This window comes from Notolepis coatsorum (genome assembly GCF_963971535.1).
Source record: "Notolepis coatsorum genome assembly, chromosome: 3".
Lineage (NCBI taxonomy): Eukaryota > Metazoa > Chordata > Actinopteri > Aulopiformes > Paralepididae > Notolepis > Notolepis coatsorum.
Genome location: NC_140167.1, coordinates 183,930,350 through 183,957,157, shown reverse-complemented (window position 1 = coordinate 183,957,157; position 26,808 = coordinate 183,930,350). Strand labels below are relative to the sequence as shown.

The 26,808-nt window shown below is 45.3% G+C and overlaps 1 protein-coding gene across 1 annotated transcript; it reads left to right on the top strand.

Moving 5' to 3' along the window:
- Positions 1–1,122: 1,122 nt before the first annotated feature.
- Positions 1,123–26,322, top strand: dipk2b (divergent protein kinase domain 2B; the record flags this gene model as incomplete). The annotated part of the gene is given in 6 exon segments (XM_084311469.1): positions 1,123–1,352; positions 2,136–2,400; positions 6,110–6,256; positions 6,258–6,399; positions 16,013–16,204; positions 26,129–26,322. Coding segments are annotated over 6 exon segments (1,170 nt in total).
- Between the last annotated feature and the right edge of the window lie 486 nt (positions 26,323–26,808).

Genomic DNA, 26,808 nt, shown 5'->3' with positions numbered 1-26,808 from the left:
TATGGTGTTCTTGTTCTGTTCTTGACTTATTGTTATGTTTTCTTCTTGACTTGTTTAAAGAAGACCTGTACGGCCCATGGGGACATTAACGTGTGTTGTCGGGCCCTATAAATAAATTTGATTTGATTTGATTTGATTTGATTGCTAGGAACCCAGTGTGTCAACATAGATGTGAACATGCCAATATAGAAAATATCATCTCATTAGATCTGTCATCAGAGAAGAAAGAATGACACCGGTTTACTGTCCAACGGACGACAGAGTAGCAGACACTATGAGGAAACTTGAAAATTGAAGGGATTTGCAAGGGTCATGTTTAATGTGAAAGTATTGACTGTCATACCCTGTTGATGTTTTTGGATTATATTATTTCATTTGTAAAATGTTTTTACAAAGAAGTTATCCAGTATGCTAAACCCTAAGTGGGAGTGTTGAAGGCAGAGGTTCTGTGTAGGATTGTTAGTAACTGTCTAACTGCATATACAACTGTTTACACCAGTAACTGTCTAACTGCATATATAACTGTTTCCACTGGAGGGCGCTCTAGGCGGAGACACTCAGGAACACCACCAGGTGGCGAGTATAAATAGAGATGTCTCCTCCCACTTCTTTCTCTTTCCCCCAGCCTCTCAGCGAGAGGAGACCTGTAGTGTTACTGCTCTGCCATGTGAATAATAAACCACGCCAGTTAAGGCTCAGGATAGAAACCATGCCTCTTAACCACATTATTGTCGCCCTATAGACGAATTCTGTTAACAAGCGCTTTGGATAAAAGCGCTATACTGTATAAATGCACCATTTACCATTGATATAAGATGAGTACGTCTGGATAACTCCTATCCCTCCAGAGTGCAGCACAGTAACCAGCGGGCCCCGTGTTACCAGCCAGGCCTTTCGAGGATGTCCCAGGTTACAGGGCTGCTGAGGAGGATGAGGGGTGAGGAAGCGTATCCATGGCGACCGGTTTATCTGCATCCTCCGTTTGTTTCCTGTTGTGGTGCCACTGCTCTCTCTCTCTGCGGCTGGGTGGGCCGGGCGAGCGACTGAGCGAGGAACAGAGAATCCCGTATAATAACCATCATGTGTGTGTGTCATGAGGATATGTAACATGTCGGAGCAGCCATGAACTCGGCGTGTCCCGGTCGGCACACGGCGGACCGCGTGGGCCTGGCGTGGCTGTTGGCCTGTGTCGTGTTGCTGTGTTGGGCTCAAGTGGTCCTGGAGACGACGGGTCCTTCCATCACGGAGCAGCCGAAGACCCTCCGTGTCAGGAGAGCTTTCCTGGGCCTGGACAAGTGCAACGCCTGCGTGGGCACCTCCATGTGCAAGAAGCTCTTCAAGGACCACATCAGGTGAGTTCAGCACCTGCGTTTGCTCTTTCTTACTAACTGTTTTTAAAAGTTTTACACGGCCTGCGAGTCATTACTCCCCCCACGCACACCCGGGAAACATTATGCAGTGGGACTTGCACGGAGAGAGACGTTTCACAAACCTGCAAGACTGTTGTTCCATCCGCGGTTGTTCTGCGCTCTGACCTGTGATCTCCCTCCTACTGCCTCTCCCTGTTGAAAAATAACCACAGACGACAGACGGGCTGCACTGTTTTCGTCTGGAATAAATAAAAGTCATGAATGCATTGAGTTTGAAATGACGTTGACAACCCAACAGAACAATCTAACCACCTGTGGTTGTGATGTGTCAAGCTCAGTCCCCTCTAACCCGCTACAGTGTTCTGATGAGTGAACCCTGGCTTCTCAGGTCACTGTGTTATGAGCACATTAATGTCATTTTGCCCGCCATCAAACAGCATTTATAATATAATATGCAATAGTTAAGGTATAAGCGCAAAGAATGCATGAAACCTTGTTGAAATGTACTTACAGTATGTAGGTTGGCACTCATGCCACACAATGGAGCCAAACTAACTGTGAAAGTCGTCTGCCAAAGATAACCTTTCCACATCCACATTCATTCCATGGCCAGCAACAACAGAAATTGCAATAAATGTTTGAAAGGATCAGTCCAACCAACTAAAGATTACGACAGCACCACAATACAGTACCTCTGCTGAGTATCAATAGCCAATTACCTGCAATTTCCTCCATTTCATTCTCCTTACTGTTTTTGTCTTATAGGTTTGATTGGTGGATAGCCCCGGGACAAGCCCTCCCAATGGACGAAAGGCAGAGTTTCATCGGGTACCTGACAGACGATTGGCTGAGCTGGCACCCGGTGCTCCTCTCCTTCCTGTCTCCCCCTCGTCAACACCGCTCGTCCGATGGCTTCATTTGTCTTTCCGCGGGCAAACAGCGGTCGTGCAGCATCGAGGCGGTCCTCAGGGCCACGGCCCGCTTCCAGAGCTGGAGACACTCGGACATATTACTGCCTCACATGGTGCAGGTAGGCAGAGGCACAGCAGGGGGGCATGGTGCAGGTAGGCAGAGGCACAGCAGGGGGGCATGGTGCAGGTAGGCAGAGGCACAGCAGGGGGGCATGGTGCAGGTAGGCAGAGGCACAGCAGGGGGGCATGGTGCAGGTAGGCAGAGGCACAGAAGGGGGGCATGGTGCAGGTAGGCAGAGGCACAGAAGGGGGGCATGGTGCAGGTAGGAATGGGCACAGCAGGGGGGCATGGTGCAGGTAGGCAGAGGCACAGAAGGGGGGCATGGTGCAGGTAGGCAGAGGCACAGAAGGGGGGCATGGTGCAGGTAGGCAGAGGCACAGCAGGGGGGCATGGTGCAGGTAGGCAGAGGCACAGCAGGGGGGCATGGTGCAGGTAGGCAGAGGCACAGAAGGGGGGCATGGTGCAGGTAGGAATGGGCACAGCAGGGGGGCATGGTGCAGGTAGGCAGAGGCACAGCAGGGGGGCATGGTGCAGGTAGGCAGAGGCACAGCAGGGGGGCATGGTGCAGGTAGGGTCCTTGCCCCACAATGGTGGAATGAACTACCCACCCCAGTTAGGACAGCCGAAACCTGTCCAATCTTTCGCCGTCGACTAAAGACGCACTTCTTCAACCATTATCTGAAAAAAATTAAAACTAACCCTAACTAACCTTACTATCATGCACTTGTCCTAATATACTAACCTACACTGTAGCACTCAACACTTTGATGAACATTTGTTACTCAGCTGATAGAGTTGTGCCCTTCCTACTGACTTGTCTTACAGAACTTGTAAATCGCTCTGGATAAAAGCGTCAGCTAAATGACTAAATGTAAATGTGGTAGGGAGGGGCACAGCAGGGGGGCATGGTGCAGGTAGGCAGAGGCACAGCAGGGGGGCATGGTGCAGGTAGGGAGAGGCACAGCAGGGGGGCATGGTGCAGGTAGGCAGAGGCACAGCAGGGGGGCATGGTGCAGGTAGGGAGAGGCACAGCAGGGGGGCATGGTGCAGGTAGGCAGAGGCACAGCAGGGGGGGGCATGGTGCAGGTAGGAAGGGGCACAGCAGGGGGGCATGGTGCAGCTAGGAAGGGGCACAGCAGGGGGAATGGTGCAGGTAGGAAGGGGCACAGCAGGGGGGCATGGTGCAGGTAGGGAGAGGCACAGCAGGGGGGCATTCATGAAAGCTTGTTCATTTAAACATTTTAAATTCCTCTTTATGACCGTATGTGACCTTGTTTTCTCCATGTTCACACTCTTCACACATGCTGTGGGACAGTGATCACCTGGTTCAAATACACCAGTAGCCACAATGTTGTCAATTCTGTTGACAGGAATGCACAGGAATCTGTCTTAATGACAAAGATATACGCTTGGACATGTACCGTGACAACAGAACCTCACATACAGAGTACATGGAACAGCATGATAAACAATGGACAGTAGGCTATTATGAATTATTCATGTACGTCATGGCACACGAGTGGCCATCCCACGCGGCCTTACAAGACACCAATACAATGGGATATTTCCACTTCCAGTACCATTACTAATAAACTCCTTTCTGTACATTTACAATAAACACATTATAATAGATACATTCTGGTACTGTACCTTATATATCTTACTCCAAATAAGACTAGTACCAGTAAACACCCACAAAATAATAATGAAAAAGAAAAATATATATACTGTATATATATATATTTAAAAAAGATATATTTTTTTTAACTTTATTAAAGGTGCTAATATTTTTATGTAGAATAATCATTAAAAAAAAAAAAATATATATATATATATATATATATATATATATATATATATATATATATATATATATATATATATATATATCCACAGAGCGTTTAGAAACATGCAGAATAAAAGTATTGCATTTCCACCCAAAAAAATATTGATGAATTAATTTATCATTTAAAAGGTTTTTGTGGGTCCAAATTGAATGTTGTTGTTTACATCTTGCAGGCATGTATGTATCCCCTCCTCCTTCCCATTTCCCCATGTGGAATTAGATTAGATTAGATTAGATAAACATGCTGGTGCTCTAGTGTGAGATCTAGTGGCTGAATGTTATCTATAGCACATCTTAAATCATGATAACATGTGCAGTACAATACATAACGGATTTCACTTTCAATTTCATTGAGTTCACATAAGTAAACGTGTCCTCCTCACTAGTACCCACACAACATCACTAGTACCCACACAACATCACTAGTACCCACACAACATCACTAGTACCCACACAACATCACTAAGTACCCACACAACATCACTAGTACCCACACAACGTCACTAGTACCCACCCAACGTCACTAGTACCCACACAATGTCACTAGTAGCCACACAACATCACTAGTACCCACCCAACGTCACTAGTACCCACATAACATCACTAGTACCCACCCAACGTCACTAGTACCCACACAACATCACTAGTACCCACCCAACGTCACTAGTACCCACCCAACGTCACTAGTACCCACACAACATCACTAGTAGCCACACAACATCACTAGTACCCACACAACATCACTAGTACCCACACAACGTCACTAGTACCCACACAACATCACTAGTACCACAACATCACTAGTACCCACACAACATCACTAGTAGCCACACAACATCACTAGTACCCACACAACATCACTAGTAACACAACATCACTAGTACCCACATAACATCACTATTACCCACACAACATCACTAGTACCCACCCAACGTCACTAATAGCCACACAACATCACTAGTACCCACACAACATCACTAGTACCCCCACACAACATCACTAGTACCCACACAACATCACTAGTAACACAACATCACTATTACCCACATAACATCACTATTACCCACACAGCATCACTAGTACCCACACAACATCACTAGTACCCACCCAACGTCACTAGTACCCACACAACATCACTAGTAGCCACACAACATCACTAGTACCCACCCAACGTCACTAGTAGCCACACAACATCACTAGTACCCACACACAACATCACTAGTACCCCCACACAACGTCACTAGTACCCCCACACAACGTCACTAGTACCCCCACACAACGTCACTAGTACCCACCCAACATCACTAGTACCCACACAACATCTCCTCTCCCATCTCCTCCTCCTCTCATCTCCTCTTCTTCTCTCCTATTTCTCTCTCCTCCTCTCCACTTTCTCTCATCTTCTCCCCTCTCTTCTTTTCTCACCCCCTCTTCTCTCCTTGTTCTCTCTTCTCTTCTCCCCTCCTCTCCTCCCATCTCTTCTTCTCCTCTCCTCTTCTCCCCTCTTCTCTTCTCTTCTCCCCTCCTGTCCTCCCATATCATCTCCTCTTCCGCTCTTCTTCTCCTCTCCTCTTCTCACCTCTCTTCTCCCCTCCTCTCCTCCCATCTACTCTCCCCTCCCATCCTCTCTCTTCTTCTCCTCTCCTCTTCTCTTTTCTCCTCTCCTCCCATCTACTCTCCCCTCCCATCCTCTCTCTTCTTCTCCTCTCCTCTTCTATTTTTTCCTCTCCTCCCATCTACTCTCCCCTCCCATCCTCTCTCTTCTTCTCCTCTCCTCTTCTCTTTTCTCCTCTCCTCCCATCTACTCTCCCCTCCCCTCCTCTCTTCTCCTCTCCTCTTGTCTTCTCCTCTCCCCTCCCCGTTCTCTCTTCTGTCTCACCTCCTCACCTCCTCTCTCCTATTTCTCTCTCCTCGTACCCAGATGTTCCCAAGCACCGAGGGCTGGCCTTTCCCACATTACCGCGGTGCGTGTGGCAGGTTGATGGTGTGGACGAGCTCCAGGCTTCTGTCGGGCCTGTACCAGGCCTCCAGGGAGCGGCGGGCGGATGCGGCCTACCAGCTGATCCGGGCTGACCCAGGAGCTGAGCTCCAACAGCCAGGGCTTCAGGCTCTACTACACCCACGTGAAGGAGGAGATGTTTGGACTGCTGGAGGACGGCAGACTGGTGATCACTGACGCCAGCACTCTGGGAGTCGTTGAATTGAAGCAAGGTGAGAGAGAGGAGGAGGAGTATAGCATTTAGGTGCCTGTACTTTACTTGATTATTCCATTTTTCTTTTTTTTATTATTATCTTTTTCCCCCTCCTTTTTAGGGGAAACTGTAGGGGTCGCTGTCCACAACGCCCAGGACCCACCCACGGCTTCCCTCCCCCTAACTCAGCCAAACGAGTTAGTATAGCGATCAGCCCAAGCCAAGGCAATGCTGACTCTCCGGGAGTGATTATTCCAGTCTTTAATACATCTACTGCACTACGTTTCAAAATAAATATCCTACTACTACTACTACTACTACTACTACTACTACTACTACTACTACTACTACTACTACTACTACTACTACTACTACTACTACTACTACTACTACTACTACTACTACTACTACTACTACTACTACTACTACTACTACTACTACTACTACTACTACTACTACTACTACTACTACTACTACTACTACTACTACTACTACTACTACTACTACTACTACTATTACTGCTGCTGCTGCACAGTCGAACCCCAGCAGGGTGCCTTTCTGTGTGGAGTTTGCAAGTTACCCTGTGTTCGCGTGGGTTTGCTCTGGGTACTCCGGTTTCCTCCCACACCATACAGACATGCATGGTAGGCAGGGACTACAGATAAAAACTAGCTCATTAGCTAATTCTGGCACATTTACATTGATGTGGAAACTGAAGATGTTGATTAATGGGTAAAACATTTATAAATAAAAAAGTGATGAACTTCACAACGCCGAATACATGGGCTATCCAAAACATTTAAAAATGTACTTGGTATTTTGCTGGCTGAATCGGAAGAGGATCTGCAAATAATGCTTTCAAGAGCAGAGGTTTGGTGCAGTAAGTGGAGAATGACCACAAATGAAAAGAAAGCAGAAATAATAATATGGTTCTTCAGGGCAACGGTTCAATTAGAGATTGTATCATCAACTTTATCAGATCAACATCGCGGCATTATCCCAAAAGTCTGTTTTGTTGGAGCCATTCACTGTGGAAGTACACAATCTGTTCCTCTTTTATAAACTGCTGATTGACAAAGTTCCGCTTTTCCTCTGCAGTAAAGCATGACATCAGGTCTGTTATTAGTATGATAGTGAAGGTGCTGCAGGTCTTTTTCTACTGAAAACAGGGGGAGGGTGCAACACCCAGTTTAATTACTGTAGAAGATAAACCTTCAGAGCAGGCAGGTTCAAAAGACAGAATGATACCAACAGATCAAATAAAGACAATCTTGAGATGAATACATGACATAGACATGTGTAAAGCCTCTGATCTTCCCAGCTTTGTTGAAATTCATTATCCATCTTAGAGTTACTTTTTTTTTTTTTTATCTATCACAGAGACGGCAAAAACAGTACCCCACTGGAGACCATGGACCAAAGCACCATGGCAACATTTAATGAGGCATCTGGTCTTTGTTATGGAGCGGGGTCCTCACTGTGAAATGTCAGGGCACAATTTGTAGAGCTAATAGGCACCCCTGAATGTTGCCCACCAAACCTCAGTCCACTGATTCAGATTTCAGCTGGACTGCAACAGCGAGCAGCCGCTCCCATGGAGGAGCAAACGAAACATCTGACTTTGGTGTTTTCTTCAGTGAAATTGGGTTGGTTGCGTGAAAAAAACCTGATAATGGACGACCGATAGTGGCTACTGTATACGTGTGCATAATGTGTGTGTGTGTGTGTGTGTGTGTGTGTGTGTGTGTGTGTGTGTGTGTGTGTGTGTGTGTGTGTGTGTGCACGTGCTTGCATGTGTGTGTATGTGTGTGTGCCATTGTACACTAAAACTAACACTTCTCATAAGTTGCAAATCAGATATAATAATAATAATAATAATAATAATAATAATAATAATAATAATAATAATAATAATAATAATAATAATAATAATAATAATAATAATAATAATAATAATAATAATAATAATAATAATAATAATAATAATAATAATAATAATAATAATAATAATAATAATAATATAATAATAATAATAATAATAATAACTTTATTTGTCAACTGTACCCGCCCGGATAACTGTTCTAGGGTGACTGAGGTCACAGCGTCCGGAGAACTGTTCTAGGGTCACAGCGCCCGGAGAACTGTTCTAGGGTGACTGAGGTCACAGGGCCCGGAGAACTGTTCTAGGGTGACTGCGGTCACAGTGCCCGGAGAACTGTTCTAGGGTGACTGAGGTCACAGCGCCCGGAGAACTGTTCTAGGGTGACTGAGGTCACAGCGCCTGGAGAACTGTTCTAGGGTGACTGAGGTCACAGCGCCGGGAGAACTGTTCTAGGGTGACTGCGGTCACAGTGCCTGGAGAACTGTTCTAGGGTGACTGCGGTCACAGTGCCTGGAGAACTGTTCTAGGGTGACTGCGGTCACAGTGCCCGGAGAACTGTTCTAGGGTGACTGAGGTCACAGCGCCCGGAGAACTGTTCTAGGGTGACTGTGGTCACAGCGCCCGGAGAACTGTTCTAGGGTCACATCGCCCGGAGAACTGTTCTAGGGTCACAGCGCCCGGAGAACTGTTCTAGGGTGTCTGAGGTCACAGCGCCCGGAGAACTGTTCTAGGGTGACTGAGGTCACAGCGCCTGGAGAACTGTTCTAGGGTGACTGAGGTCACAGCACCCGGAGAACTGTTCTAGGGTGTCTGAGGTCACAGCGCCCGGAGAACTGTTCTAGGGTCACATCGCCCGGAGAACTGTTCTACGGTGACTGAGGTCACAGCGCCCGGAGAACTGTTCTAGGGTCACAGCGCCCGGAGAACTGTTCTAGGGTGACTGAGGTCACAGCGCCCGGAGAACTGTTCTAGGGTGACTGAGGTCACAGTGCCCGGAGAACTGTTCTAGGGTGTCTGAGGTCACAGCGCCCGGAGAACTGTTCTAGGGTCACAGCGCCCGGAGAACTGTTCTAGGGTGACTGAGGTCACAGCGCCCGGAGAACTGTTCTAGGGTGACTGAGGTCACAGCGCCCAGATAACTGTTCTAGGGTGACTGAGGTCACAGCGCCCAGATAACTGTTCTAGGGTGACTGAGGTCACAGCGCCCAGATAACTGTTCTAGGGTGACTGCGGTCACAGTGGGGAGAGCAGTTCTAGGGTAAGTGAGGTCACAGTGGGGAGAGCAGTTCTCAGGTGAGTGAGGTCACAGGGGGGAGAACAGTTCTCAGGTGAGTGAGGTCACAGGGAGAGAACAGTTCTCAGGTGACTGAGGTCACAGCGCCTGGAGAACTGTTCTAGGGTGACTGAGGTCACAGCGCCCGGAGAACTGTTCTAGGGTGTCTGAGGTCACAGCGCCCGGAGAACTGTTCTAGGGTCACAGCGGCCGGAGAACTGTTCTAGGGTCACAGCGCCCGGAGAACTGTTCTAGGGTGTCTGAGGTCACAGTGCCCGGAGAACTGTTCTAGGGTGACTGAGGTCACAGTGGGGAGAGCAGTTCTCAGGTGAGTGAGGTCACAGTGGGGAGAACAGTTCTCAGGTGAGTGAGGTCACAGGGAGAGAACAGTTCTCAGGTGAGTGATGTCACAGCGCCTGGAGAACTGTTCTAGGGTGACTGAGGTCACAGCGCCCGGAGAACTGTTCTAGGGTGACTGAGGTCACAGTGGGGAGAGCAGTTCTCAGGTGAGTGAGGTCACAGTGGGGAGAGCAGTTCTCAGGTGAGTGAGGTCACAGTGGGGAGAACAGTTCTCAGGTGAGTGAGGTCACAGTGGGGAGAGCAGTTCTCAGGTGAGTGAGGTCACAGTGGGGAGAACAGTTCTCAGGTGAGTGAGGTCACAGTGGGGAGAACAGTTCTCAGGTGAGTGAGGTCACAGTGGGGAGAACAGTTCTCAGGTGAGTGATGTCACAGCGCCTGGAGAACTGTTCTAGGGTGACTGAGGTCACAGCGCCCGGAGAACTGTTCTAGGGTGACTGAGGTCACAGCGCCCGGAGAACTGTTCTAGGGTGTCTGAGGTCACAGCGCCCAGAGAACTGTTCTAGGGTCACAGCGCCCGGAGAACTGTTCTAGGGTCACAACGCCCGGAGAACTGTTCTAGGGTGTCTGAGGTCACAGCGCCCAGAGAACTGTTCTAGGGTCACAGCGCCCGGAGAACTGTTCTAGGGTGACTGAGGTCACAGCGCCCGGAGAACTGTTCTAGGGTCACAACGCCCGGAGAACTGTTCTAGGGTGACTGAGGTCACAGCGCCCAGATAACTGTTCTAGGGTGTCTGAGGTCACAGCGCCCGGAGAACTGTTCTAGGGTCACAACGCCCGGAGAACTGTTCTAGGGTGTCTGAGGTCACAGTGCCCGGAGAACTGTTCTAGGGTGTCTGAGGTCACAGCGCCCAGAGAACTGTTCTAGGGTCACAGCGCCCGGAGAACTGTTCTAGGGTGACTGAGGTCACAGCGCCCGGAGAACTGTTCTAGGGTGACTGAGGTCACAACGCCCAGATAACTGTTCTAGGGTGTCTGAGGTCACAGCGCCCGGATCACTGTTTTAGGGTGAGTGAGGTCACAGTGGGGAGAGCAGTTCTAGGGTAAGTGAGGTCACAGGGGGGAGAACAGTTCTCAGGTGAGTGAGGTCACAGGGAGAGAACAGTTCTCAGGTGAGTGATGTCACAGGGGGGAGAACAGTTCTCAGGTGAGTGAGGTCACAGGGGAGAGGAGAGTCCTTGCTCCTACACCTGGTCTGTAATATCTCTTTTCTGCTGTTCTCACGGTCGTCTCTTGGCTTGTACATCCTGTGCAGTGGTGTTGCCATACACCACATTTTATTTAATATTTTACAGAGGGGTGCAATTCAGTGAGTTTTTCCTTTCCCATTCCTATATACTGTAACCACAGGGACTGAACTTGTAGGTCATTCATAAGTCAATCAAATATTCCATACCGTGTTTGGTGTTGTGATGGCAAGTGAACTCGATAGCTTCAATTCCCATTAAGCCCCATTAATCAAAGGGGAATTTCACTGCAAAGCAACATTAAAGTCATATACCAGATTGAGGCATAGCTTGGATTGTCTTGAGGCCCTTCTTCTTCAGCTGAGTGTAGTCCTCTGTAAAGCAGAACGCTGGAGCATGTGTAGTAGTTTAGGACCGTCTCTGGCCTGATGACATGTACAGAGCTGGCGGTGAGCTCATTTTTAATCAAATTTAATTATTCAAAATCCTTTAAATACAATCATATATTATGTCTGAGTGACATATGATATGAAATGTTGAACAAATATTTGATGTAGTTAGGGGCCAGAATACTTAAGCTAACTAGATTTCCATTTCCTTCTCCGTGACCGCCAGAGGATCTGGATGCAAGATAAGTACAAAAGCTTACAGTCTAGAGATTATTGTACGCTAACATGAGTGTTAGCTGCTGTTGGTATGTTGTTCTTAATTTGTTAATTCACAGGTAACAGTAGTGTTTTCACTCAAAGTTAACTTTCGTGAATGTTGACATAATTTGTTGAAGGCAGCTCCTGTTCCCAGCATATGGTTTGGGATTTGGGATTCGTTTTTTCACATAAGCAGTAGCGTTTTCACTCAAAGCTAAGTTTAAGTTCATAATTGTGCTTCCACTCCCTCTCCCAGCAGGAGGTATGTGGCCTCCTGAAATTTTGTTTATTCACAGGTAAAGCAGTAGTGCTTTCACTCACGGCTAATGTTGGTGAATATTGACGATAACCGTTGTTGGTGAAGTAGTGGTCTCACTTTCACTAGTCCCAGCATACTATTCCCAGTCCCAGATTCCTAATTTTTTTTTTTTTTTTTCGTAAGCAGTAGCGGTTTCGATCCATTAAGCTCATTTAAGTTACTTAATTGATAACAACCTTTATGGTGAAGTCAGTGCTTTCGCTCCCCGCTCCCAGCATACTGGACTTTGAAGAAGTCTTTATTTGTAGCACATTGCTACATCGTCATGCAGCATACACACACATGCGAGAGATGGGTGACACATAGGACACACACATGCTTTTTTTGGGGTCGCAGTTGAAATGTCCTCTCTGCGCTTGACCCATCCCGTCGTCCTTCCCCCCAAGGGCAGCTGGAAGCAGACACGGGTTGCGGCGTGGGGCCACACTCGGGGACCAATCCAAGTGCTCCTGTCTGTCTTCGCCAGGGACGCAACAACGTTAGCGTTAAAAATCTGTTCTGCAGTTCTTCTAGTTTTTTTAAGGGGGAAACCCTTGCGAGGGAGAACATGCAAACTCCACACAGAAAGGCCCGGGAGATACCCCACCTGGGTACCTGGCAACCAGTAGCAGTAGTGTTTTCACTCACAGCTGACTTGGTGAATATTGACAATCTTGTTGGTGAAGGCAGTGATTTCACTCCCCGCTCCCAGCTTCCCAGTGAGGCCTAATTTGTCTTCACAGTTAGCACTAGTGTTTTCACTCAAAGCTAACTTTTGTGAATGCTTTTTCTTTGTTGGTGAAGGAGCGTGCTGCTCACTCCCCACTCCCAGCATACAGTAAGGTACATCGGTACAGCATATGGTTGGTTCCTATATGAACGCTATGATTAACACTCACAGCTGTACTGCCCGTATTGCGCCTCTTCAGCCCGATGGCCATGATCTTTGCCCCTCTCTTCTGGGTCTAGAGAGCATCTAAGGGAGGGCCTCTCGCCCTCTCGACTCATGTATGAATTGCAGCTACATGCCTCGGGCGCTGAGGGCTGCTAGACTGGCTGAGGTGGAACTCCTGTTAGATATTGGCCTCCCCTCATCGGATCAGCTGCCTCGCCGTTCCGAGCATCGAGTTGAAGAGAGTGCAGGCGTTGCCTCCAAAAGGAGGGCTAAGTCTGACCGGCTTTCTACTACCAATTCACACCTTTATCGGTGTGGCTTTGAACGAGGTTGCTATGAGGGCCGCTCCATCGCTTCAGTACATCTTCCACCTCCACATCCAGAGGGGCAGGGTGTTGCCCTACATCCTGTTCCCTTGCCTATCGGGCAGACTAACAGCTGCCTCAACTATTTGTTCCCCTAGGCCAGCAGATGGTTCTGGTGTCACGCTGTGGGCGAATACAGCATTCCTCCTGAAGGTGCTCTCTCAATGAACCCCCCCCCCCCCCCATCCATCGGGCGTGGTCTTTCTTTGTTTCGAGTTCCTCTACTTCTACTACTGTGAGAAAGTATGTACTTGAGATTCCTCGTGACTCTGTTGGTATGAGTCATCCAGTGCTTTAAGCACCGCTTCTGGTTGTCAGGAAGGATGAAATGGAACGATAGTCATGTATATAACTGAGGTTCTACGAATCCTGGATGACCGCCAGAGCGCTTGGTCACTCGGATTGATTGATTTTATTTATGGATCCAAAGACACAACAAATCCAAGGTATGACATGCAAAAGTGACAACACTTATTTCCAGCATGATCCCCGATGTTCTGACCAAAGGACATATAAAAAAATAACATATATAATAAAACAACACATAAAGCAAAAGTCCAATACAACAAATCCATATTCTACGTATCTAAAAACAAGTCAATATCATCCTGACCAAATATCATAAAATAGCGCATTTCATTATACCATCATTAAAACAACAATACAAGTATGACCTGACAGCTATCCGGCCAATTTTCCCCAGAGATATGAGCGAACCTGACCTTTAAATATTCCTCTAGAACCTGACAGTTTTATCCTAAGTGGAAGGCTGTTCCACATTGAGATACCGGTGTAGAAAAATAAGCTCTGAGGTATTTATTACTTGACCTGTGGCACCTTACAAGAGCGAACACTGGCCCTGGTATCGTATCCATGCTTGAAGATTCTCTATGAACCAAGGGCGGCTGGGTGGCGCAGCGGTCTAAGCACTCGTCACCAACGCGTGAGACACCGGTATCGAATCCGGCTGTCAGCGTTGCCTCCGGCTTTGGCCGGCCGTCATACTGACTCAATTGGCAGTCAGCGGGAGGGGAGTCGATGGGTGGTAATCTGGTCGTTGTAAACAGCGACTCCTACAGGTCGGTCAGGGCGCCTGCACAGAAAGGACAGGAGATGTCAAGGGTAGTGTGAGCCTCCCACACGTTACACCTCGCCAATGAGAGTCTGCGCTGGCAGGTGAAAAGAAGTGGCTGGCTGACTCAGCATGTATCGGAGGGGACATGCGATAGATTCTTCAACCCTCCCTACGATCGACCAGTGGGGGGCACATGCGAGCAACGATCAAGACAGGGGAGGGGGGAATTGACACAACTAAATTGGGATGAGAGAAAAACAGAAAAAGGAGAAAAAGTGGATAAAAAAAGAAAAGATTCTCTATGAACCGAGCCGCTGATGGCACCGGAAGATATACAGTCAGGGGTCACAGGTGACTATGTTGGTAGAAATACTCGACCTACACAAGACAGAATATGCAGTGCTTTAAGTACCGCCTCTAGCGGTCATCCAGGATGCATAGAACCTCAGTTACATACATAACTATTGTTCTTTATTTAAATTGTATTTATTACACTTTAATTACTATGTGGCCAGCTGTTTGACATTTGCTCACACAATTTGGAAAAGCAACTGTAGAGGGAGACATTGACCCTGGAACTAGGCCTGGTTAAGATTGCACTCATCCTGTCCCTTGAAGTAATGACCCAGGGATTATTCTGTCTCCCATTGAGCATAATGTTGATGAAATGTTAAACTGATGAGTTAAAAAGTCCATGTTAGTGTCTTCTGCAGGACTGTGCACTAGCAGCTTGGGGTGTAGGGTCTCAAAACTCAAAGGGTAACTCTATTCCCACGCCTAAAATCTAGAGGGTAGGGTGTCCTTTTATAAATGATGGATATCCTGTCCCATTTTAATTGGAGATTATGGTAGACATAAATGTTATAATGCACACACAAAAAAAACATCAATAAATACATTAGACATGCGGGCTCTCCCTTAGTTTCAGAGTTGGATACAAATTAAGATGATGGGCGGAGAGGAAGAGCAAGGTACCTGAGGTGATAGAAGAGGACACTGAAGTTAGAACCAAAAAACATCACTTGCGTCAATTAGCCTCTTATGATACTGTAGTAGACACCATACTAACATGCTATCAAAGCACAAGTTAGTAGGCAGCAGACAAAAGGTAGCATGAACAACATTGACCAAAGCAACAAAGTACCTGTGTTTCCTGTTTGTTTGTAAACCAGTTTGTTTACTTGAACTATTTTCCGAGAAAGATCCAGGGAGGACAGCGGAGAGGAGTAGAAGAAGAGGCAGAGTTGGTGCAGAAGACAACGTTTTGTTTAGGGTAGCGATGGGAGGAATGGATAGGAGGGGAGTGCCGTAGGAGAATGATCATATAGACTTTTCTTGGTAAATGACGAAACAATGTGCCTTCCACTACCTTGTACAGTTAAATTGAACCTATAATCCCATTTGGGGAAATTCATCCTCTGCATTTGACCCACCCTAACTATTTAGGAGCAGTAGTGCGGTGTCCGGGGACCAACTCCAGTTGTCATGCCAGTACTTTGGTGAAGGACAATGGCAGGGTTGACAACGTAGAATGTCTTTTACACACTCAAAATTCAGCAGACATACGGAATGGTCAAGACTTATCCTGAAAAGACAGAAAAAACGCGTTTTGCATCAAAGGCATGACATTGACTGCTACCCCCCTCTCCGCAGGTGTGAACCGGGATCCTCCCCCTCCATCTGGCGCAGACGGGGACATCTTCTCCTGCCTGGGTCAGGGTGGATTCCCATGCGCCCGGCTGCCTCCGTGCCGCTCCATCCGTCCCTCCCAGAGCTTCACCCAGCTCTGCAGACACCTCCTGCCCAGCCTGCTGCAGCCTGCCAGGGAGGGAGGGGCAGGACACGGTAGGCCCAGGCTGGATGTTCTCGGAAACCTCATACATATACTGTACATACATACCTGGCGGTGTCGTTTGAGGATCGAGGGAAAGGTGCATTATGCCGTTTTGGGAGAAGAATTGAACACACACAAGTTTAAAAGTGCTGTCAGGCGATATTTTTTTTTATCTAATTAATTACAGGATTTGTAATTAATTCATCTAATTAATCACATTTTAATCGCATAACCATTTTAGGCCTGATATTCTATAATCATATTTCAAATGGCATGTGTCCGGATGGCAGAATTCAGTACTGTATCTACAAAACCTTCTGTTTAATCATCTTCCATTTATTCATAGATTTTTCAGGTCTGGTCAATTTTAGCATGGTGTTATTCAGTCAAAGATAATTTTTTTGTATTGATATTCTCATTTGGTTCATTGCAATTTACTCAAGCCTAGTAACAGACAGTATTTCTGACACTGGGAATATTCCCTGAGATCCAGATGTCCCTAGAATAAGATACCAAGAACATGCAAATGGGCCATATTACACTTTGGCTGCCGGAAGACGTTTTTAGGCGTCCTTCCCCGCCATGCTCAAGGTGCCGAAGACGCCGTAACTCGTCTTTGTTCTGTTTACATCTTTTTTCGACTTTCCCAGTCTGAACTTCACCGCAGAACTTTTTGCAGAGAGTTTGAACAGGAAACTGCATTTCCTCTCAAATTACACTAGGTGGCAGTGTCCCCCTATTTTCTAACACTGTATCACAAGGTAATGAATATTGCACCCCACAATGAATCTGGCGTTTCATTGGCCAGCATACCTGACCAGTGTGAGCACAGGTATAAAAGTTTAGCGGGATCCCAGAATCGACGAGGTTTTGGAGGGAGAGAGAGAGAGAGAGATAGATAGAGCGATAGAGAGATTGAGAGAGAGATATTTGAATTGAGATCAGCCTATAGCAGGCATGCGTTGTTCATGGCACGGGGTACCACTCAGTGGTACCTCACTGAGTATTAAAGATTTGAGCAGAAGCGCGTGCACGCACATGCACGCGCTCGCGAGAACGCGCTGCGCTCGGCTCGGCTCGTGTTTACCTGCCGAGTCCCGGGCCCCGGCGCTACCTCGCATTATCATAACAATAGCCGCTATAGGCTGGTGTCTTCAACCAGTCTGGGACTCTTTGTGATGTAAATATGGAACGTCCCAAGTTGCCGCTGCCCACAGACCCCCACCCACCACCACTCACCCCCGGACAACAACACACTCTGCAAACAGCAGCAACCCGGGACATTCCATATCTACATCACAAACTTCGGGACTGAGTAGATAATTAATTAATCTTCTCTTTATTTTTATTATTTATATTAAAACTGAATCAAACCATAAACAAGGTTGCCTGTTGGGATGTTAGATCCTAATGTGAAAAACTGATTTTATATGTCTGCACTTTATGTGCTCATTTTATGCCTGTCTTAATTCTGTTGTGAAGCACTTTGAGCTGCAGTTTCTGTATGAAAGGCTATACAAACAAAGTGTATTATTGTGCGCGAGGGAACATATGCGCATGCGCGCGCGGCCGCGCGTGCGTGTGCGCGCGCGCGTGCGCGCGGCGTCATTATCCTGCGTGGCGGCTCAGCCCATAATAACAACGCAACACTGGCCTATAGTCTATATTTATAGTGTTATACAGTATAGTGGTAGTATCAGAATAATTGTAAGGTTTCAGCTGTGCTTTAGAAGTACGTAGTCGTGCTAAGTAGTAGTACTATTGTGAGGGATTAGTGTGTAGTCTAGTAGGTAGTATATTTCAGTAGTAGTAATAGTAGTTTGATCATTTAGTTTGATTTGATTTGATATTTTTTATTTTCGTGTCTTACATACAGATGTATGCCCAGCCCATATGGGCTTACAAGACACATAACAATAAGTATATAATAATATACTTTACCAATTACTTAACAAATGACATAGACCAAGATGGCCATAAAAAAAATACAAGAAAATACAATAAAACGTAATATAACACAAGCTGTACTCAGTGTAAATAAACAGAAAAACAAGGTGAATTCAAATACAATTATATAGGATACAGTGTGTTTTGTCTCAGGTGCCATGCCTTAGTAGTTCCATTTATTTAGATCAGTATGAGGAGACGTAGTGTAGGTAAGAAAGGCGACAGACCGACAGCGGATCGGTTTGTTCAAACGAAGCTGGCGTTTGGACCCGCGGTTGCAGCAGCGGCACCAACGACGGACCTTTGGTAGCTCCAGCAGCAGCACCAACGACTTTGGTAGCTCCGATCGGAGAGAGCCGTGAGACCGTCGCTGGGCCCAGCGACGTGTCTCGCCCCGGGACCGGGAGCGGTTCTCCCCGTCGCAGTTCGAGGAAGAGGAAGGTGGCTGCTGTGCAGATATCTTCTTCAGCCGAGTCCTCGGACAGCGATTCAACGGCCCATGAATCTGATGGGAGTGCCGATTGGGATATTTGATGATGATTTACCTAACGCTAATTGATTCATTGTATACTGTGAATATGTAACGTTAGTTCGCCGGTATGCATTGATTATAGCTCCTGAGTCATCTGATGAGGATATCGATCTGGGTCGGAGGTATTATGGTTCCGATTCATCTCACGAGTCCGACGGGGGACGCGGTTGTGGTCGAGGGGCGAAGGGTAAGTCAGGTTGACGAATGCAATGTGAATATTGTGTGTTTATGTTCAAATCGATAGTTGCATGCTACAGCTACATTATTATTGGATAAGACATATATAGGCCTCACCATATGCCCATGCCCTTTGATGTGTGTGTGTGTGTGTATGTGTGTGCTGTAATCAATGCTATCACGACTCTGCTATGTACACACATGCATGTTCAAATCGATAGTTTCATGCTATAGAGGCAGAGGCATCACCATGTGCTATATATTTGATTGTGTGTGTGCTGTAATCAATGGAATTTTACCTATGCTACACAACCATGCATATATAGGCCTCACCATGTGCCCATGCCCTTTGATGTGTGTGTGTGTGTATGTGTGTGCTGTAATCAATGCTATCACGACTCTGCTATGTACACACATGCATGTTCAAATCGATAGTTTCATGCTATAGAGGCAGAGGCATCACCATGTGCTATATATTTGATTGTGTGTGTGCTGTAATCAATGGAATTTTACATATGCTACACAACCATGCATATATAGGCCTCACCATGTGCCCATGCCCTTTGATGTGTGTGTGTATGTGTGTGCTGTAATCAATGCTATCACGACTCTGCTATGTACACACATGCATGTTCAAATCGATAGTTTCATGCTATAGAGGCAGAGGCATCACCATGTGCTATATATTTGATTGTGTGTGTGCTGTAATCAATGGAATTTTACATATGCTACACAACCATGCATATATAGGCCTCACCATGTGCCCATGCCCTTGTGTGTGTGTGTATGTGTGTGCTGTAATCAATGGAATTTGCATATAGAGGCCTCACCATGTACTGCGAAGTTCAAAGGTGTTGGAGAGGATTCATGCCTTTTGATCTTGTGTGTGTGTGTGTGTGCGTGTGTGCTGTACACACACACACACAAGATCAAAAGACATGAATCCTCTCCAACACCTTTGAACTTCGCAGTACATGGTGAGGCCTCTATATGCAAATTCCATTGATTACAGCACACACATACACACACACACACACAAGATCAAAAGACATGAATCCTCTCCAACACCTTTGAACTTCGCAGTACATGGTGAGGCCTCTATATGCAAATTCCATTGATTACAGCACACACACACACACACATGTACATGCTTTGATGTACAATGGCCGCTGATTTATTTTGTGTTCATACAGGATCCGACACAGAGTCTGGAGCCGGTACACCAACATGCTTGGGTATGTACTAACTACATTCATGTATGTAAATGTATTACTATTGTGTTTTATGAGACTTACTTACTTACTGAATTTAATCCAATTCAGATTCTGGCGCAGACTCCGCAGAGAGTGACGCAGAGACTGGCAACGACATAGGATCACATTCTACTCCTGCAGGTAATTGTACATAAAATATAACACATAATGCTATATATATATATATCATGTAAATACAATGACAATACATTGCTCTAGTGTAATGTATTACATCATGTGATTCTAGAACTGGATGCTAGTCTGGACATGCCGGAACCCGTTGCAGGGCGGAAACGCACATCTAAGAGCGGTAAGTTGGCCTCACTCTGCACACCACTTCCAGCTCTGACCTCTGACCCCCACACCACGTCCAGCTCTGACATCTGAACCCCACACACACTCACTCATTCACTCACACACACTCACACTCCATTGTTGCCCAGACCAACCTCTACGCTGATCAGTCCATTGCCCGGCTGGACCCCACGCTAACCAGTAGCAGGGCACTGCTTTGGAAGGCCCTCACATTGAAGGAGCTGAAGAAGTTCCTTGGACTCAATTTCCTCAGCAGTGTCCTTCGGAAGCCTGTTGACATGATGTGGACCACCGATGATATGATGTACACACCGTACTACTCGGAGACCATGCCACGCAACCGTTATCAATTGATCTGGCGATTCCTCCACTTTGCGGACAATACATCCCTAGAAGTCAGAGACAAATTGTGTAAGGTACGCCCTGTAGTCGACCATGTCAACGCGAGGTGCAAGGAACTGTACCAGCCCGAACGTGAGCTCGCCATTGACGAGGGGGTGATGGCATGGCGAGGCTGCCTGACCTTCCGGGTCTACAACCCCAACAAGCCAACCCGGTATGGCATCAAGTCGTACTTCCTGTGCGAATCGCGCACAGGATATTGCTTTGCATTTAAGCCATATTGCCGGGAAGGCTCGCTCCTGGGGGACACGGTCGTCGGTCTGCTTGGACGTTTGTCTGGGGCCGGATATACGTTGTAAATGGATAACTTCTACAATAGTGTATGCATGTCCGCCAGGCTCCGACAGTTGAGGACCGACGTCTGTGGTACCCTCAGGAAGCACCGGGGGGAGCCAGCCATCATCAAGAACTTGACCAAACGTGACATCGGTGTGGGGGAGCGCATTGCGGTCAACAACAAGGAGGTCCTGATCGTGGCATGGCGCGATAAGAGGATTGTGAAGACCATCAGCAGCTACCACGAGGACACCATGGAAATGGCGAAGGTGTGGAAGAAGCAGAAGAAGGGCAAAGCGCTGAGGGTGGAGATGCTCAAGCCGTCATCAATCTTGTCGTACAATAAATTCATGAACGGCGTCGATCAGCTGGATCAAAACCTCTCGTACTATCCGGTTACACGTAAGACTGGAAAGTGGACCAAAAAGTTTGTGATGTATCTGATCCAAATATGTGTGTTCAACGCTTTTGTCTTGTACAAAAGCAAGCACCCACAAGGGCATTACTACAACCTCTTCCGGTTCACCAGGGCTGTGGCGCGGACCTACACAGGGGGTAAGGAGAAGAAGATTCCTGGGGTGACAGCGGAGATGGAGGCGGAGGCAGGGGGTGGGGTTGAGGAGGCAGGGGGTGGGGATGAGGAGGAGGCAGGGGCTGAGCAGGTGGGGGGTGACGGGCAGCACGACCCTAGGGCCCCACTGGGGGACCCGCAGAGCAGATTAGTGGGTGGCTTTGTGAAGCATGTAATGGTTGCATACAAAGCCACCCCCAAGCAAAAGCTACCGTGTAGGAAATGTCGGGTCTGCAGTAGGCGTGGCATCAGGAGTGAGACCAGATATTTTTGCACATCGTGCAAAGTCCCCCTGCATCGTGACAAATGCTTCACTCTGTACCACACAAAGAGGGATTTCTCTAAATAGTTTCTTTATTAGTTGTCATACAGAAGTACAGACTACTTCTAAATAATCCGGCACACAGAAGTACAGATTACTTCTAAATAATCCATCATTGTGTGATACAGACAGAACCATGTGTACCGGTACATAGTATAGCTAGCTGAGAGTAGTATAGTATAGTATAGTGTATGGGTAGTTTCACTGTTTTCTGTACAAGACAAATGCGTTGAACACATGTATTTGGGCCACGGTTGTCGATATTGCATAGGCATGTTTGGACCACTTGCAGATGAGACGTTATGTTAGCGATCTAGCTGTGTCGACTCCATTCATAATTTGCATTGTGTGTGTATATGGTTTATTTTTTTATTTATCTTTTTCCCCCCTCATTTTTACCGTTTGCACAGAACCAATGGTTGCTGACAGTCACCCAGTTTATAAAAGTATATACTGTAGGTAACATACCACACTTTTCTAATGCAGTCCATTGGCCTCTTATTTATATACTTTGGAAGCATGTATTGGATATTTTTTGGTCCACAGATCATCTGGCGATTCATCCATTTATCAATGGACAATGCAGTCATCGATGCGAGAGACCAAGTAAGATATGCCCTGTAGTTGATCATGTGACGTGCCTGTACTGTGAATGTTACCAGCAAACTTCTAAATACACTGAAACAATGGTTGGTTATCCTCCAGTGTTCACTTTTCATAAGGTATTGTCTTGGTAAATTACCATAACCCTATACTGTGAATGTTACCAGCAAACTTCTAAATGCACTGAAACAATGGTTGATTATCCTCCAGTGTTCACTTTTTATAAGGTATTGTCTTGGTAAATTACCATAATCCTATAATGTGAATGTTACCGGCAAACTCCTAAATGCACTGAAACAATGGTTGGTTATCATCAGCCAGTGTTCACTTTTTATAAGGTATTGTCTTGGTAAATTACCATAATCCTATACTGTGAATGTTACCAGCAAACTCCTAAATGCACTGAAACAATGGTTGGTTATCATCAGCCAGTGTTCACTTTTTATAAGGTATTGTCTTGGTAAATTACCATAATCCTATACTGTGAATGTTACCAGCAAACTTCTAAATGCACTGAAACAATGGTTGATTATCCTCCAGTGTTCACTTTTTATAAGGTATTGTCTTGGTAAATTACCATAATCCTATACTGTGAATGTTACCAGCAAACTCCTAAATGCACTGAAACAATGGTTGGTTATCATCAGCCAGTGTTCACTTTTTATAAGGTATTGTCTTGGTAAATTACCATAATCCTATACTGTGAATGTTACCAGCAAACTTCTAAATGCACTGAAACAATGGTTGATTATCCTCCAGTGTTCACTTTTTATAAGGTATTGTCTTGGTAAATTACCATAATCCTATACTGTGAATGTTACCAGCAAACTCCTAAATGCACTGAAACAATGGTTGGTTATCATCAGCCAGTGTTCACTTTTTATAAGGTATAGTCTTGGTAAATTACCATCATTTTATACTGTGAATGTTACCAGCATGTGTCTAATGCACAGCAACAATGGTTGGTACTGATAACTTGTCACCCAGTTTATTGAACATATTTTGCAATAAAAATGTTCATTTCATCAAAGTTTCAAGTTTTCTGCATTGTAAAGTATTCTGTATTTTATAATAATGTTTTCTGGACCTACACCAGTAGTTATAACTTACTTGTTCGTTAGCGCCAGGCATGGTGGTTGATAAGGTAGTAGTATTTCCAGGTGAAACTAATTGATATATTATCAATACAAGATATTATTACTTTATGAATGTGTTTATCATGTATGGACGAATAAATTGGAAAACAGGTAGGTACAGAGCAACACCGTCTACAACAGTGGTTCCCAAAGTCGGGGTCGCGACCCAAAGGTGGGCCGCGAGATGATTAAAGAAAAAAAAAAAAAAAATTTGATTTAAATTTGTTTTGTCATGCCACTGAACTTAGAAGCAGGCCAGGACAGTGTTTCTAGTTGTATTCTAAAATTCTATTCTATTGTATTCTAAAATGTGACTATATGGTTTTATATTAACTTAATAAATAAACAAAAACGAAAAATCTACTTATTTCAACGAACATTTCAAACTAAATAACAGATTATGCACATAAAACGCTGAAAACAACCGAAGCAACAATAGTATTTTAATGAGGCTATTATTATTATCATTATTATTTTGCAACAAGTTAGCCCTCTCATAAATAGCACATATAAATGAATAACTAACTTGAACTAACTTAATAGGATTGAAGTGATATTTGGCTTAAAAAATCGGTCACATGACAAAAAAAAAAAAAAAAAAGCCAGACGATGTGCATTGGGCCGCGGCTCTCTGACGCCTTATTTTCTGGGCCCCGGCCTGAAAAGTTTGGGAACCCCTGGTCTACAACACAGGAGCAGATTATGCACAGTACATGAATGAGAAACAGTCGAAATGTTTTTTTTTTGTTTATTGCATGCACATGATCTATAATACCTGATCGGTACAATATCTACTAACCTGATCAATACAATATATTCCCACCTGATCGATATAATAGCATTACTGCATTTCAAGTTTGTCAGTCAGTCAGTCGGACTGTCAATCAATCAAACAACCAACAAAACAATCAATCAAACAACCAATAAAACAATCAATCAAACAGCAAAACAATCAATCAATCAAACAACCAATAAAACAATCAATCAAACAACCAACAAAACAATCAAACAATCAATCAAACAACCAACAAAACAATCAATCACTCAAACAACCAATAAAACAATCAATCAAACAACCAAGAACACAATCAATCAAACAACCAACAAAACAATCAATCAAACAACCAACAAAACAATCAAACAACCAATAAATCAATCAAACAACCAACAAAACAATCAATCAAACAACCAATAAAACAATCAATCAAACAACCAACAAAACAATCAATCAAACAACCAATAAAACAATCAATCAATCAAACAACCAACAAAACAATCAAACAACCAATAAAACAATCAATCAATCAAACAACCAACAAAACAATCAATCAATCAAACAATCAAACAACCAACAAAACAATCAATCAAACAACCAACAAAACAATCAATCAACCAATAAAACAATCAATCAATCAACCAACAAAACAATCAATCAAACAATCAACAAAACAATCTATCAATCAAACCAATAAAACAATCAAACCATCCATCCATCCCAGTCTAAATTGCTTTATAACACGTTCAGTACCTATTATCCCCCCGGCGGCGCACCTTTCATAAAAGAGCCCATAACTCCTGTTCTAAATAATCTACCTGGATTTTTACCTTGTGTTGAAGTTTTTTTTACTTGTAATTGTGAACGAACGAAGACATGCAGAAACAAAAGTTTTTTTTCATTGTGTACATCAACTCGTCGTCGTCAAATGAGCCAAACCATTTCCCCATAGTTATAATATAAAATATAGAAATAGCTCCGCTAAGATCATGAGATATGCTAAAATCGCCCAGGAATCCTGGCAATCCACAGTCATTTTCCGGATTTCTGGCCGGCACCCAAAGTGTTATTAAAAGAAAGTCTGTAAATGTGTATTCTACATTCTTATGGAATGAATGATAAAAAAAAAAAAAAAATTTAATTAATTTTGAGTTAATTTTCATAACACTATAATTTGCTGTGTAATTAATTAATCTAATTAACACGATAAGCTGACATTATATATATATAGAACTGAATAAACAAACTATCCAGAGGAAAGGTGGGTCTTCTAAGAAGTAGCTTCCAAGTGCCTCAAATTAATCGTCTTTTGATTGATGACTATTCGAATTGCAGGCGGCCTGGTGAGAAAGGACAAACGGGTCTCTCGAAGGGTAACGGGAAGGAATAAATAATAATAAAGAAACAGACAATACATACATCAGTGGTGAGGGAAATAAATAAAACACACATCAAACAAACAATATTACAGCAATACATGAAGCAGAACAGTCAAATTGCAGGTGAATGCTCTCCCCCCAAACTGCACGGTACACTTTTTAATTACCTCCCGTTTCCTAGTCTTGGTATCTGGCAGTCTTGGTAACCAGTATGAGTAATGCTTTTTCCTCCCATCTTTCTTATCAGAGGGGGACACTGAAGCGGACCATCTGGCCAGTGACGTGCCTCTGCTGTTGAGGGCCTGTGCCGATCGCAGCCAGCCGGACTGGAGGATCCTCTGGGCGACGGAGGCTCTGAAGGACAGGCTGAGGCGCTGGAGGCCCTGTAGCCCAGACTATGGCTACAGGTACCCGGAGTGCCACTATAACCAGGGATACTGAGCTCCGTCTGGACTACAGCACAGCACGCTACTGTACACAACAACTACAGTACCCACGGTGCATCCGTTCGAAATGGTTAGACTAAAATGGTAAATGGTGCATTTATATAGCGCTTTTATCCAAATTGCTTTAAAGATTTTTGTTCCTCACATTCACTCACACGGTGGAAGCGACCATTCGGGAGCAATTAGGGGTTAAGTGTCTTGCTCAAGGACACTTCGACATGCTGCCCGGGAGGAGCGGAAATCAAACCGGGAACCTTCTGACTATCTCCCCCCCCCCCCCATACAGCGCATCTGCAGGTGTTCGAATCGGTGGGCTTAGAGGAGTACTACAATTAAACAACCACTGAGATTATTATGTTATTATGATCCATATAGAAATCAACAAAGACGCAATAAATAAATCTACATGGGGGGTGGAATGTAAGGAAAGCACGAGAGCTGCCAGATGTAAATAAACAGTTTGTTTATTGACGCATAAAAC